The sequence below is a fragment of the Pygoscelis adeliae genome, unplaced genomic scaffold, assembly GCF_000699105.1.
Source record: "Pygoscelis adeliae isolate BGI_AS28 unplaced genomic scaffold, ASM69910v1 Scaffold262, whole genome shotgun sequence".
In the NCBI taxonomy this organism is placed as follows: Eukaryota; Metazoa; Chordata; class Aves; order Sphenisciformes; family Spheniscidae; genus Pygoscelis; species Pygoscelis adeliae.
This window is the reverse complement of record NW_008824184.1, coordinates 422726-435160: the sequence shown is the minus strand read 5'-3', so window position 1 is coordinate 435160 and position 12435 is coordinate 422726. Positions and strand designations below refer to the sequence as shown.

Here is a 12435-nt window from a genome sequence, read left to right as displayed (position 1 = left end):
CCAAGAACCCCCCACGTCCACCATCATCCCCACCACCGTCATAACCACGGAGCCCACCCCGGGTAAGCCGCACGGGGCCAGGGAACATGGGAATGGGGTTACGGCAGCTGATGGGGAACAGCTCTGTGTGCGGTGCCAGCAGAACTGCCTGGGTTTGTGGGACTGCCTAAAACCTTCTGCACTTCATCGGGGTCGGCCGCTGGAGCAGGGACCTGGGTGCTGGGTTTTAGGGCAGCGGGAGCACCCAGGTGCGGGAGGGAGGTGCCGGGTGAGCTGTTACCCCCGGGCAATCCCTGACACACGTTCCCCCCAGTCCTCTGCAGCATGAGCTTCCATGACCCCGAGGGCTACATCGACTCCACGGACTACCCCCCGCTGCCCCTGCACAGCTACCTGGAGTGCACCTACAACGTCACCGTCTACACAGGCTACGGCGTTGAGCTCCAGGTGAGAAGCGTGTCGGTGGGGGGCTGACCGTGGCCCAGCTCCCCTGTGCCGCGGCAGCAAAGGATGCAAAGCACCCATGGCCTTGGGCACAGCTACCCTGGGCATCTGCACTTGCTAAAAAAAACCCTTCCCAGGGAAAAAACTAGATTTTTCTTAGCCCTTGTAATAAATGAACCGTATGAGGGAATTACTACATCCTGAACGTCAGCAATGATCAAAGCGTTAAAATGCCATGCAATTAATTTAACAACGAGACACTGGCAGGCAATTTGCAAAAAAGGCACTCAGCCTTCATGGGAAGTGGCGAAGCAGCACTGCTGTCTCCAGCGCCGCCACCAGCCCTCTGCCCTCGCTGCCCTGCCTGCTGAGAGGTGTGTGGGCAGCCCCGAGGTGTGTGGGCAGCCCCGAGGTGTGTGGGCAGCCCCGAGGCAACGGGGTGGGCAGCACAAGTCCCCTCTCCAGCTAGCACTTGCTTTGGAGGGGTTTTGACAAACGGCTCCTACACCACAGCAGGGCCACGTCCCTGACAATTGCATGGTAAAAACCACATGGGCAAGCAGGCATTTCGCAGCAAACCCTAGCAGCAGCAAATATGCATGCTGTGGCAGAGAGCCAGGGCTGAGTTTCTGCAGGAAGGCGCCCGTAAATGCTGTGAGCTGGCACGCACGGGAGCATGGAGCAGCAGGCATGGCCGGCATGGGTGCAGCACACTGCATGCCAGGGCTGCTGCCGGGCCGGCGCTGTGCAAACGCATCAGAGCGGGGAGTCTGGCCCAGGCAGATGTGCTTGGTCAGCTCTCCCCGAAATGCTGCGTCCCACAGCCTGGCAAGGCTGGGAGCAGGGCAGAACCCTGACACGTTTCAAACACCATCAGTCTGTGGTCTCCATGCTCTGGTGTGTAATCCTTTCTTGTTCTTGTGTTTTCCCCATGTCACCATTTGCATCCAATTAAAATCCATTAACTTTTAATCTGTGTAATTAAGAATGTGCATTAAAAAGAGTAATAGTTCCAGTGAGCTTGTTCCTGCCGTCCCTCCGGCGGGCATGAGGGGCCGACCTCCGCAGCGCGACTGCCGCTGTGGAAACAAGCCCCGGTGAGGAGGTTGCCCTGGGAGCCGGCGGAGCCGGGCAGCAGCGGCAGTCGCGCAGGGGCGAGCACTGGGATGTATGCACATCTCAGACACTTTTCCATGGCAGTAACTCTGTCTCCACAAATCCGCAGGGTGCTAAAGACAGGCTGCTCCACTGTAAATTCGCCTCCATCCATAATCCATCAGGTGACACCACTCCTGACCTCACTCCATTGTAAGCTGAGATTTTAATGGAGCATAAAATTAGCCTCTCCACCCCCCGAGCTTTGCATTTTGCTTTGCTGATGCTTCTGAGTTTTTCAGACAAATTAAATCACAACAGCGGGTCCGCACTGGCTGAGCACGGCCTCATCTGTAGCTGGCTGAGCATGCACCATGCAGCCCGTCCGGCAACAGCCCCTGGGGTGCCCAAGATGCCCACGGGCGGCCAGGCAAGGCTGAGCCGCCCCGGGTGGGTGGACACCGATGGGAGCTGGAGGAGGATGGGCCCTGGGGCCGCAGGCAGCGGTGCTGAGTGCCCCGAAGCTGCTGCCTGCAGCTGAGTGCAGCAAAAAGCTTGCTTGTGCCCTGCCCCAGAGTGGGCAGCAGCTCAGCAGAGATTCAGGAGGAGGGAAGGGGTCTGCCAGTCCCTGCCCTGCCACCCCCAGCTGCTGCAGGGCCCCTCCGCAGGTGCCCATGGACGAGGACTGATGTGCTCCAGCATGGCAGCATGGGTGAGTGCCTGACCTACCGCTGCAGGCAGCAAGCTCTGCAGAAGGCTTTTTAACCATTTAGGCAGCAGCAGCGACGTGATTTATGTGCCAAGGAAGCTAGAAATAGCATTCATGGCAAGCAAGACAACAGATTTATCCCCTCTCTTTAGTTCGCGCAGGGGATGTCACACACGATACATACTGATGAGCCCATGGAGGAGACAGACAGTGCGGTGCAGAAACATTGTCCGTGTTTGCATGGAAATCTGATTTTAAAACAAGTCCGTGCTGGACGTCATCGCTGACCAGTGGGGCTGGTGCAGAAAGCTCTGGTCCTGCAGCTGAGACGTTTCCCCACCATCACAAACAGGCTTTGCCATAAAGACCCATGACTGGCTGCTCCCAACAAGCCTGCAAGACCGGCACGAAAGGCCAGCACCCGAGGGAGCTGAACCTGGAGGTGTCCCTGCACAAGCAGTTGCTGGCAGGCAGGGTGCAGCTGGCTGACATCCCAGCCCTTTGCCCCAGGGCTGGGGAAATGGGCACAGCACAGTGGAAGGGCCAGTAATCGTGGGGTTTAGGTTATCCCTAGCCCTTACCTCCCCTCCGAGGTGCCAGGACGCACGGCAATGCACAGGGAGATCGCAGGGCCCCGGGGATCACCCCAGCACTGTGCCTCAGTTTCCCTACCTGTAAACCAATACCAATGGCCTCATTCTGTGTCTCTCTGCGGCTTGCACTTTGAGGAGTAATTAGCACAGGCATGCTGGGAGGTGGCAGTCCTAATATTATTTCCTACCAGAAGGGCTGGGACTGGAGGTGGCGGGAGGAGGACTGGTGACTGCAGGGCAGGGGTGGCGGCAGCTCTCAGGTTCGGAAGCAGAGTAGGGGAGGCACTAGCTGGACCAGCTGATGGACGGCAGGTACCACTGCTCACCCCCAGTGTGCCAGCCTGGCTGGGGGCAATGCCCGCGCCAAAGCCAGGAGGGACAGCCATTACCTCCCTGCTGCTCCCCCTTGTTTTGCCTGGTGCTGACGGACTCCTTTCCATTGCTTTTTAATTATTTCACATGTACAAGCACTGTGAGCTTCAGTGGCTCCGAGGCTAATTACATCGGGCAGGTGCTAGAGTAACGCAGGGCAACTTCCTCAGCTGCCTTGCCGTGATGTGGATAATTGGTTAACATTAAGTGATTTGGATTTAATTCACAGCTCCTGTAATGGAGATGGGCAGGGGAGATCTTGCTGGGTGAGGAGGAGTGGGGCTGAGCTCTTCTGCCAGGGTGGTGTGATGCAGAAGTGAGTCACTGGGGTTTCCTTTTTTTGTGTGGGTTTGCTGGGGCTGAACTCTGGAGGCCAGGCTTGCTCAGGGTGGCTGGTGTGGGAGAAGCCAGGCTGGGCTGGGGGGCAGAGCTGTGTAGGCACTGTGTTGCTCTGCGGTGGGGTGGCCTGGGGAGCTGGGGTGGATGGGCTCTGTGTGGAGCCTGGGCTGGTGCACTCCCCTGTCATGAGTGATGTGTGGTCTCAGTGGGTCCTGCTGGAGGCTGGACATGAGGAAGCATGTCCTGGAGAGTGTGGGAGAAGGTTTCCCCCAGGATTCAGTGTGTGGCATGGGGAAGGTAGAGCACTCGAAGGTGAAGCGCAGTTTTACCTCTGTGAATCTTGTTTAAGGCATCTGCAGGGCAAAAGAGAAGCCCCTGGGACAGGAAGGTGCTGACCCTGCATAGGGGGGTCACCTCTCAATGCAGGGACCATGGGAGAGCCTGGTGGTGGCAGGAATGACTGTGGCATTGCAGCCCTGCCCTAAAACAGAGACCGGGAGTGCAGAGCCCTGGGGCTGCTCCTGCAGGCACTTAGAGCTGTTCAGGAGGCCACAAGAACCCTCTGCTTCCTTCCCTTGCACCCTTTAGAGTCAGGCCCTCGCTCGCTGCTGGGGAAATATCGCTTCAGTGAGGAGCGGGCACAAAGCCTGGACATCAGGTGTGGTGTCAGGAGGGGCTGCCAGCAAACCTGCCTGATGCTGGGGGCTGCCTGGCGCCCTGTGAGAGCTCAGGGTCTCTGCTCTACTTGCTGCCAGCAGCCCCCCATGCCCCTTGCAGCATCCTGGAGAGAGCTGTGCCTCAGCCTGCCTGCCCCTGTGCCAGCCGAGTCACACCATCACAGCCCTGGGAGCCTCAGAGCAGCCAGTTCTCTGAATGCTTAGTTAAATTATATTTATTTTTAAAATTCTTGAATCTTCTTGGCAGGAAATAGAATTTCCCTAAAGAGATTTTCTAGTGGGTGAGCAAGGCTGGCAGGCTGAATCAAGGATCCCTCCTGTCTTCCCAACAGACTTTTTAGGAACTGACATTGGTGCAGTCTTTGATTAAAGTAAGAACTTGTCCTCCCCAGCCCCTGGCAGGAACTCACACATATGGTCCTTCTCGCAGCGACTGACGGTCCCTGGCGCAAGGCCACTGCATCCGTCTGTACCTGCCGGTTACTCCAGAGCGGACGAGGTCCTCTGAGAATGCCTGCCTACCTGGCACTGGCACGGGGAACTGCGGGTCCTTTGCAATGGCATGCCTGCTCCGGGCTCCTCTGAGCCTGGGTTTACAGAACGGGGAGGCTGACGGCAGAGCCGAGCGGTGCCCCAACCCCACGGCACCCTGCGAAGGGCCGGGGAGATGCTGCAACGTTCATCAGCTCCCTCTCTTCTGCAGAGCTCTGCCTGCTCGAGCTGCTCCTCTGAAACCCTTCCCCAGCGGCAGAGCTGGGGAGGGACAGCAAAGCAGCTCGGCTGCAATCAGCTGCTCGGATGGCACTCCTGAACGTTTCTCTTTCTAATTTGCCAGAGTGATTCGGTGCTAGGTAGTGTGTTTGATGCTAATCATCACTAGAGGAAGCTAGCTGGGGAGCAGGTTTGTCTTTGAGTGATTTCAGAACAAGATGTGTTAGAAATACCCTGAAACATCTTTGCAGTGATTCAGACCCGGCTCAGGAAGCAAAACTCTGCCCCAGTGGGAGCTGGGGGGACGTCATTAGCATTGTACGTAGCCCACTTAGCATCCCTGGATCCCATGCTCCAAATAATTCATCCCCAATAACATCTAATTAGTAATACATGGAACAAATTAAATTTGAGCTGGCCCACCACACGCAATGTATGTGCATGCTGTGCTGGGGAGGCATGTTTTCAGGACAAAACCTGGAGAAGAAACAACCCGGGGCAGGTTGGGGTCCAGGGCACACACTTGACCCGTGTTTCTGATGCGCTGCGTGGCACCCATGAGGACTGAGGACTGCTTTTCCCTGCAGCAAGGACCAGAGACACTCTGCAGTGACCCAGCACCCTGCTGCAAAATAACGCAAAATCAGCTCCTCCTGGGTTAAAAGCGTGGGCTGGGGTGAACCCTGGCATGCTCTGACCCAGCCTGGGGGCTGCTCAGCCCAGCCCCACAGCAAGGACCGGGCTTTTCCAGGCACCGTTCAGGGCTTAGAGACTTTTGGGGCAGGCAGAGAGTTACTCAATGGGGTTGGGGTAATTTCCCCTGTGGAAACCTCACTTCTTCCAGCAGGTCAGAGGACGCCGAGCACTGCAGGTGGCTCAGTGCGGATCCCCCCTGCAGTACCAGTGGCCCTCGGAGCCAGGCACATCCTCGCCTCATGCTCCGGTTGGGGGAGACGGGCACAGTTGTGACAACAGCAACAAATCCTTCTAGTCACAACATTGTCGGGAGCGCTTGCAATTACAGGCTAAGGCTGTGGTGTGTGCTAAATATAGAGCCCTGGTCCTCGCACACTTAAGGAAACAAGTGATCTGATGAGCATCTTTCTGCTGAAATATGAGCCCATTTATTAAGCTAAATGGACGTGAAATGCAAATGTAAGGTTACTTTTCAGCTATTTCCAAATAATAATTAAAGCCTTTTGGGACTGCTCATTAGACACATTTGCCATGTGACTCCCCAGTGTGGATGAGGGATCCCGGGAAGGATGCCTGGTGCACGGGGTGGATGGTGAGCACCGAGTCCTACAAATGTACCCTGGTTTGGTTGCAGACCTGTGCCGAACAGCCCAGCCACCCCTGAGACCGGTGAGCCATGGCCATGGCCATGCTCCATGCCATGGTGCCCCAAGATGCAGGTCTGCTCCTAGGTGGAGTTGGGGCCCCACCGCTCCCCTGACCAGCGAAGTGTGGGACCCCTCCATCTTTCTCCTGTCTAACCCTCACCGCCTCTAACCACCTGCCTAAATCCCCAGTTTTGGCAGGGAACTAGACGTGGGTCAACTTGTGCTGCAAAGGAGCATTTGGCTTTGAAACACGTCTCAAGTGAGCGGCTCTAGCTGCCTGCGCCAGCTGTCCCAGGGGAGGGAGAAGGGGTCAGTGGTCATGGGGGTCCCTTGGGCTCATGCGGGGCACAGGCTGCTCCATCGCAGCTGAACAGGCAGCTTCTGTCCCCAGTGAACTGCCAGTGCTCAGAGCAGTGCAGAGGGAAAGCTGCAGCGGTTCAATGCTCTGTGGCTGCGGGTGCGGCGTGTATTTGGGGCTGGAATGCGACTGTTCGCCCAGCAACCCGCCAGGACCCCCACCTTCACGCCCGCAGCTCACAGGTCTTTGCTCCCATCCAGGTGAAGAGCGTGAACCTGTCAGATGGGGAGGTGCTCTCCATCCGCGGGGTGGACGGTGATGCCCTGGTAGTCCTGGCCAACCAGACCCTGCTGGTGGAGGGCCAGGTGATCCGCAGCCCCACCAACACCATCTCTGTCTACTTCCGCACCTTCCAGGATGAGGTGGTGGGGACCTTCCAGCTCCACTACCAAGGTGGGTACCTCCCCAATGTGGGTGCGCGAGGAAGGGTGGGATGGGGCATCAGTCCTGCAAGGCTCAGCCCCGCTGGGCTGCAGGGGTGGAAGGATACCAGGCTCTGCCCCCGCAGACCAGCCGGCCTCCGGTTTCGCTGCGTGCCTGTGCTCAGAGCATTGGCTGGGGGGTGGCTGGGGCGGGTCGAGCAGCAGCCTGTGTCGCACCCTGGGCAGAGGGTTCAACGCGCACCGATGTCCCGGATACCAGCGCTGGCTGTGCTCCTCACACCCGCCTTGCCCTGTTTCTGTCCCCGTGCAGCGGCTCTTCCTGTACAGACTCAGACTGCAAGTCTATTTTTTTCCTTGAAGAGCTATAAAAAAAAGATGAGTTCAAGCAAATTCTTTTTAAAATAGAAACTGGGTCTGGGCAAAAGCAGCAGGTGGAGAAGCAGCAGCGTGGTGGTTTGTCGGTGCCCTGCAGATGGCAGCCGGCAGCGAGGTCTGCCTGTGGCACCACTGGCACATCTAGCATGCCCCCAGCGCTCCCCCCGCCGACTGCAGGGTGGCTTGGAGCAGACAAGCCCTAAGCTCTGAAATGTGTGTGCTTGTTCCAGTGTTTATGCTGAGCTGCAACTTTCCACGGAGACCTGACTTCGGAGACGTCACCGTGATGGATTTGCACTCGGGTGGAATTGCTCATTTTCACTGTCACCTGGGCTACGAGCTGCAGGGTCCCAGGGTGCTTACATGCATCAATGCATCGAGGCCGCACTGGAGCAGCCCAGAGCCAATCTGCTCAGGTACGCTCCATGTTAGTTAGCCTCAGTGTTAAGAAAAACTGGGATCCCCAAAGAAAAAAAATCAGAGTTGCTTTCTTTGCGCCGTGAGTTGTATGCGGTCCTGGAAGAGAGTGAAAGCAATGCCCAGCTCTGCGCACAGTGCAGCCTGAGGTACTGCGGGTTTTCATGTCAGTGGCAGCAGAATCTGCCTCCTAATTAGGCAGGTAAGGGAAAGGAAATTATAGATTTTATGTGTATGTGTGAGCATATATGTGTATACATAAAACAAAGCAAAGCCAAGCCAGGCAAGAGGTTCATGCATTAAAGACTGCTGAGAAGATCTGGGCAGGAATCAGCGGAGGGGTTCATCCCCTTTGCTGTGCAGAAGCCCTGGGTGCAAATGCCTGCCCGTACCCTTTGCCTTGCCCTGTCTCCTTGCCCGTCTCAGCGGGTCTGTGCTCTCTGTCGGCAGCGCCCTGCGGCGGGACGGTCCACAACGCCACCATCGGCCGCGTACTCTCACCCAGCTACACGGGGAACCAGTCGAGCAGCATGTACTGCGTGTGGGCGATCGGGGCCCCTCCGGGCCAGAAGTTGCACCTGCACTTCGAGAAGCTCCTGCTGACCGAGAAGGACAGGTGAGGCTCCGGGAGCTGCTCGTGCACCCGGGTGCTGCCGGCCAGTGGCGAGGTCTGCACTGAGCCTGTTTCCCTGCACCCCCGGGACTGTGGAGAGCTTTGCTCTGCCCAGGGTGAGGACCGGGGAGCTTTGCTGGGCACTAAATATTCCAAGGCTTGGAAGGGCCTGGCTGGTCTCAGGTCCCCCACCTTGCACCTCCTGCCTTCCTGGTGCTGGGGCTGCGAGTGTCCTGGGAGGCAGCACCGACCCAAGCTCAGGGTGCAGCACGAAGGAGGCTGCCAGCCAGAGGATGATGGGGATGGGGACAGAATAAGATCCTGGTGCAGAAGAAGAGGTTCCTGGTTTAGGTGTTCAAGCGCTCAGGAGGCAAGACAGGTCTTTGAGCCAGAAGAGCTGCAAGAGGCAGGCACAGAGCACCCGCACCTGCTATCCTGAGGCCCTGCACTTCGTGCCAGGGGATCTTGCTGGTTGACTGATCCCGCTGGCTGTGGGGTGACGCAGTGTGCTGTGTTCCCCCGAATACCCAATGCCCAGCGCTGCTCATCACCACAGTGCAAGAAGCTGCAAATCCCACGCTATCCACATCCGTAACACAAAGCACACGCTTGTGGTGCTGATGCTTCTCTTTAAACAGCATTAACATTCAGTCTGGTAACAGGCAGTAAAGCAGGTTTATGGCTTGTAGTAAAATCAAAGAATAAAGCCCCTGTTTATGACACAGTAAAAGAGACTTATCTGGTTGATGAATTTTTGTTTGCACAATTTCTTTAAAATGCCATATTCCATGAACACTGGAGGAGGAGGAAGGGCTGGGTGATGCTCCGAGGGGCGTGTGGGGACACTTCTCCCATGTAATGTGCCGTGTCCTCCTGTGCAGGATGGTGGTGTACAGCGGTGACACGAACCAGTCCGCCGTCCTCTACGACTCGCTGCGTGCCGACAGCGTGCCCTTCGAAGGGGTGATCAGTGACGGCTCCTCCATCAGGATCGACTTCCTCGCGGAGGAGCCTGCCACCACCACGGCTTTCAACATACGCTTCGAAGGTGATGTGTTCTCATTTCGGTACCCCTGAGAGCAGCAGGCCGGCCTCAGCCAACGCTCCCGGGCCTCAGGACATTCAGGCAATTAACAGAGATACAGCTGTAGGAAGGGTCTCGGCTGCCACCGGCACTGGCAGACCCGGTGCTCCGCCGTGCCACTGACCCCATGTCACTGCAGGCATGCAGGGCAACCCAAACCTTGCCTGTTGCGGGAGTATCTTTGGGGAATACATTTGCCTAGCAAGAAATAGGAAAAGAAATAGTGAAATTGCATTAACTCTGACAGAAAGGTTCGTTGGTGAGCTGAGTGTCCATGGGACACGTCTCCTGTGCCTGCTGTGGGGCAGCCCAGGGCAATGGGTGCCATGTCCAAGATGGGGCCCCTCCAAACCTGAGCTGAAAAGGACATCAGTGCCATGGGAATCACACAGCCTGTGGTGACCACCACCATCAAAGTCCCAGTCCCTCAGTCTCCGTAGCGTGGAGCACACCAGCTGCAGGGACGGGGGCTGTCCTGGCTCCTGTCCTCGCTGCAGCACTTGCCCACCAGGCTGCCTTCCTCTGGGCCCACCAGTGGCTCCTTCAGGGACGGGGCGCTAGGCAAGCCCCAGGCAGCTCACACAGATTTGCTTCAGTTGTCATTTAAGTGCATCCTGCTGCCGGGATCAGTCCCGCGGGAGCCCCACGCCTCTGAGCAAGCTCAATAACGCAGAGTAATCCCAGGGTAGATTGCTCAGCAAATACAGCAACTGGCAACACAGCGAGTGCATTACTGATGCTGGTACGCAATGGAAGTGGGGTTTGGTTAAGCCTGCATGGCTTGGTACAGATAAACTGTTGTTAATCCTAATTGCCTGTAAAATACGCCATGGAAGAGGCCATCCGTGCACGGTGAGGATGGAGGGATGGGTTTCTAGCTGGGGATGGTGGCAGAGCCCAGGGCTCATCTAGCAAACCCCCGGAGCTGAGGGTGTGAGGAGCAGGGGAAGGCAGTGCTCCCCCCAGCCAGCTCCATGCCCCTACGGCTAACAGGGGGTTTCTCTTCCAGCCTTCGAGCGGGGCCACTGCTATGAGCCCTACATCCAGAACGGGAACTTCACCACCTCTGACCCCACCTACAACCTGGGCACCACTGTGGAGTTCATGTGTGACCCCGGGCACTCCCTGGAGCAGGGCCCTGCCGTCATTGAGTGCGTCAACATGCGGGACCCGTACTGGAACGACACAGAGCCGCTGTGCCGAGGTCAGTCCCTGTGCCGCGGGGCGATGCTGGGCGGCGGGCGCGAACACCCCTGGCACCCTGGCTGAGCCCTGCCTGCCTCTCGCTCCCACAGCCATGTGCGGGGGGGAGCTGACCGCTGTGGTTGGGGTGATCCTGTCCCCCAACTGGCCGGAGCCCTACACGGAGGGGGAGGACTGCATCTGGAGGGTCCACGTTGGCGAGGAGAAGCGGCTTTTCCTGGACATCCAGCTGTGAGTAGTCCAGGACCTCGGTGCATGTCTCTGCCCTGACAGTGCTCAGCCCACTTGCTGCAGTATCCCTGCTCCCCCCTGCCCCAGGGACCCGCGCCATTTCCTTGTTCTCCCTGTCGGAGCTTTCCTAATCCCCTATGATGTACTCGGCACCCAGGGGGAGGTCCAGGGCAGTACCAGTGCTGCTCCCTGAGTTCAAAGTGCTGATACACCATCCATTGCAGTAGTTAATTGCTCCCGAGACAGCTTCTGAATTCCTCCGGAGCAAAACTGCAGGGAGCGGTGCCACAGCAGCACACAGCCACATGCAGCTCAGAGTGACACGCAGCATCATCACGAGCTGGTTCATACAGGGCTAAGAAAGCCTAGGGATATCCATGAGCTGGAAACCCCAGCTTAGTCTTTGGGCTGAATGTGATAGAGGGAGCGTGAGGGGAAGAGGGAGGCTCTGCCATGTCTTCAGTGACATGGCTCAGAAAGCTGCGGGGAGCAGCAGAGCAGAGCTGCCCAAGCAGCCCTGGCTACACTGTCCAGGCACAGGCAGGCACAGCAGCACTTGCTGCCCATGCCAGGGGTCAGAGGGGTACGTGATTCAATGCCAGGCTAGAAGCCCTTGGCATGATAATGCTGCCAATGCAAAGGGAATCTCCTTTGATGCTATTTTGGGTTTTCAAGAGGAGGGTGTGTTTCAAGTAGGAGTTTAGAGTCATAAAAATTTTAAAGCTTTCTGTAAAATCACAAGTCGGAGCTCCCAGTGCACCGCTCCCAGTTTTGTGGGTGCTTGGGCTGAGCAGAACTGGAGGCCAAGCGATTTGAAGTCATCAGACATAAATGTCACTGAGAAAATCCTGTTTGACAGAGCAGAGATTTACTACAAATGTCAGCTTGCCATGGGGATTAGCTGGGCGCCTTCCAAGAACGTTCTTAATCAAACCTTTGGGGTTCATTTCAGGCATCTCCAAACAAGGCTGACTTAGATGGGCTGATGTGCAGGGCAGGGGTCCCACAGTGACCAAGCATGCCCTGGGCCCGCAGGCATTGTGCACGCACAGCCGGCTGGATCCTGCCCGTGTGCAGGAGTCCAGGCTTCGCTGGGAAATTTACTTCAGCCTCAAACCTGATGGAGACTCCTCCTGCGGGGCCGGGAGCATTCTGGTGCTCTCCCCCGGCCCCTCTCCCCCATGGGGAAAGGGAAGACGTGATGTCCCTGCTACAACCCTTTGCTGCCCCAGCCCCTCCTGCGCTGCCCGGTAGCAGAGCGCTGGGTGCTGGCTGTGCTCCCCAGCACTGGTGAGCCTTGCTGGCAGGCAGGAGGAGGCAGGGCAGCAAGGAGGGGAAGGCGATGTCTGTGCCCATCCTTGGGGTTGATCCGATCGGTTCACCCGTGCGACCGCTACCAGCGCCGAGCAGCCAGCCAGCGGCGGGGCTGCAGGGGCTGCAGAGGCGGGAGAAACAGCCTGGCAGCGGGGCTGGCAGCCAGCTGCCGGG

The 12435-nt window shown here is 57.6% G+C and overlaps 1 protein-coding gene across 1 annotated transcript in view; it reads left to right on the top strand.

Moving 5' to 3' along the window:
• Positions 1-12435, top strand: part of SEZ6L (seizure related 6 homolog (mouse)-like) — a 25223-nt gene that overhangs the window by 7102 nt on the left and 5686 nt on the right. Inside the window, 8 exon segments of the mRNA XM_009334424.1 lie at positions 6-62; positions 314-447; positions 6842-7034; positions 7630-7815; positions 8267-8432; positions 9311-9477; positions 10523-10717; positions 10809-10947. Of these exon segments, the coding sequence (XP_009332699.1) occupies positions 6-62; positions 314-447; positions 6842-7034; positions 7630-7815; positions 8267-8432; positions 9311-9477; positions 10523-10717; positions 10809-10947 (1237 nt within the window).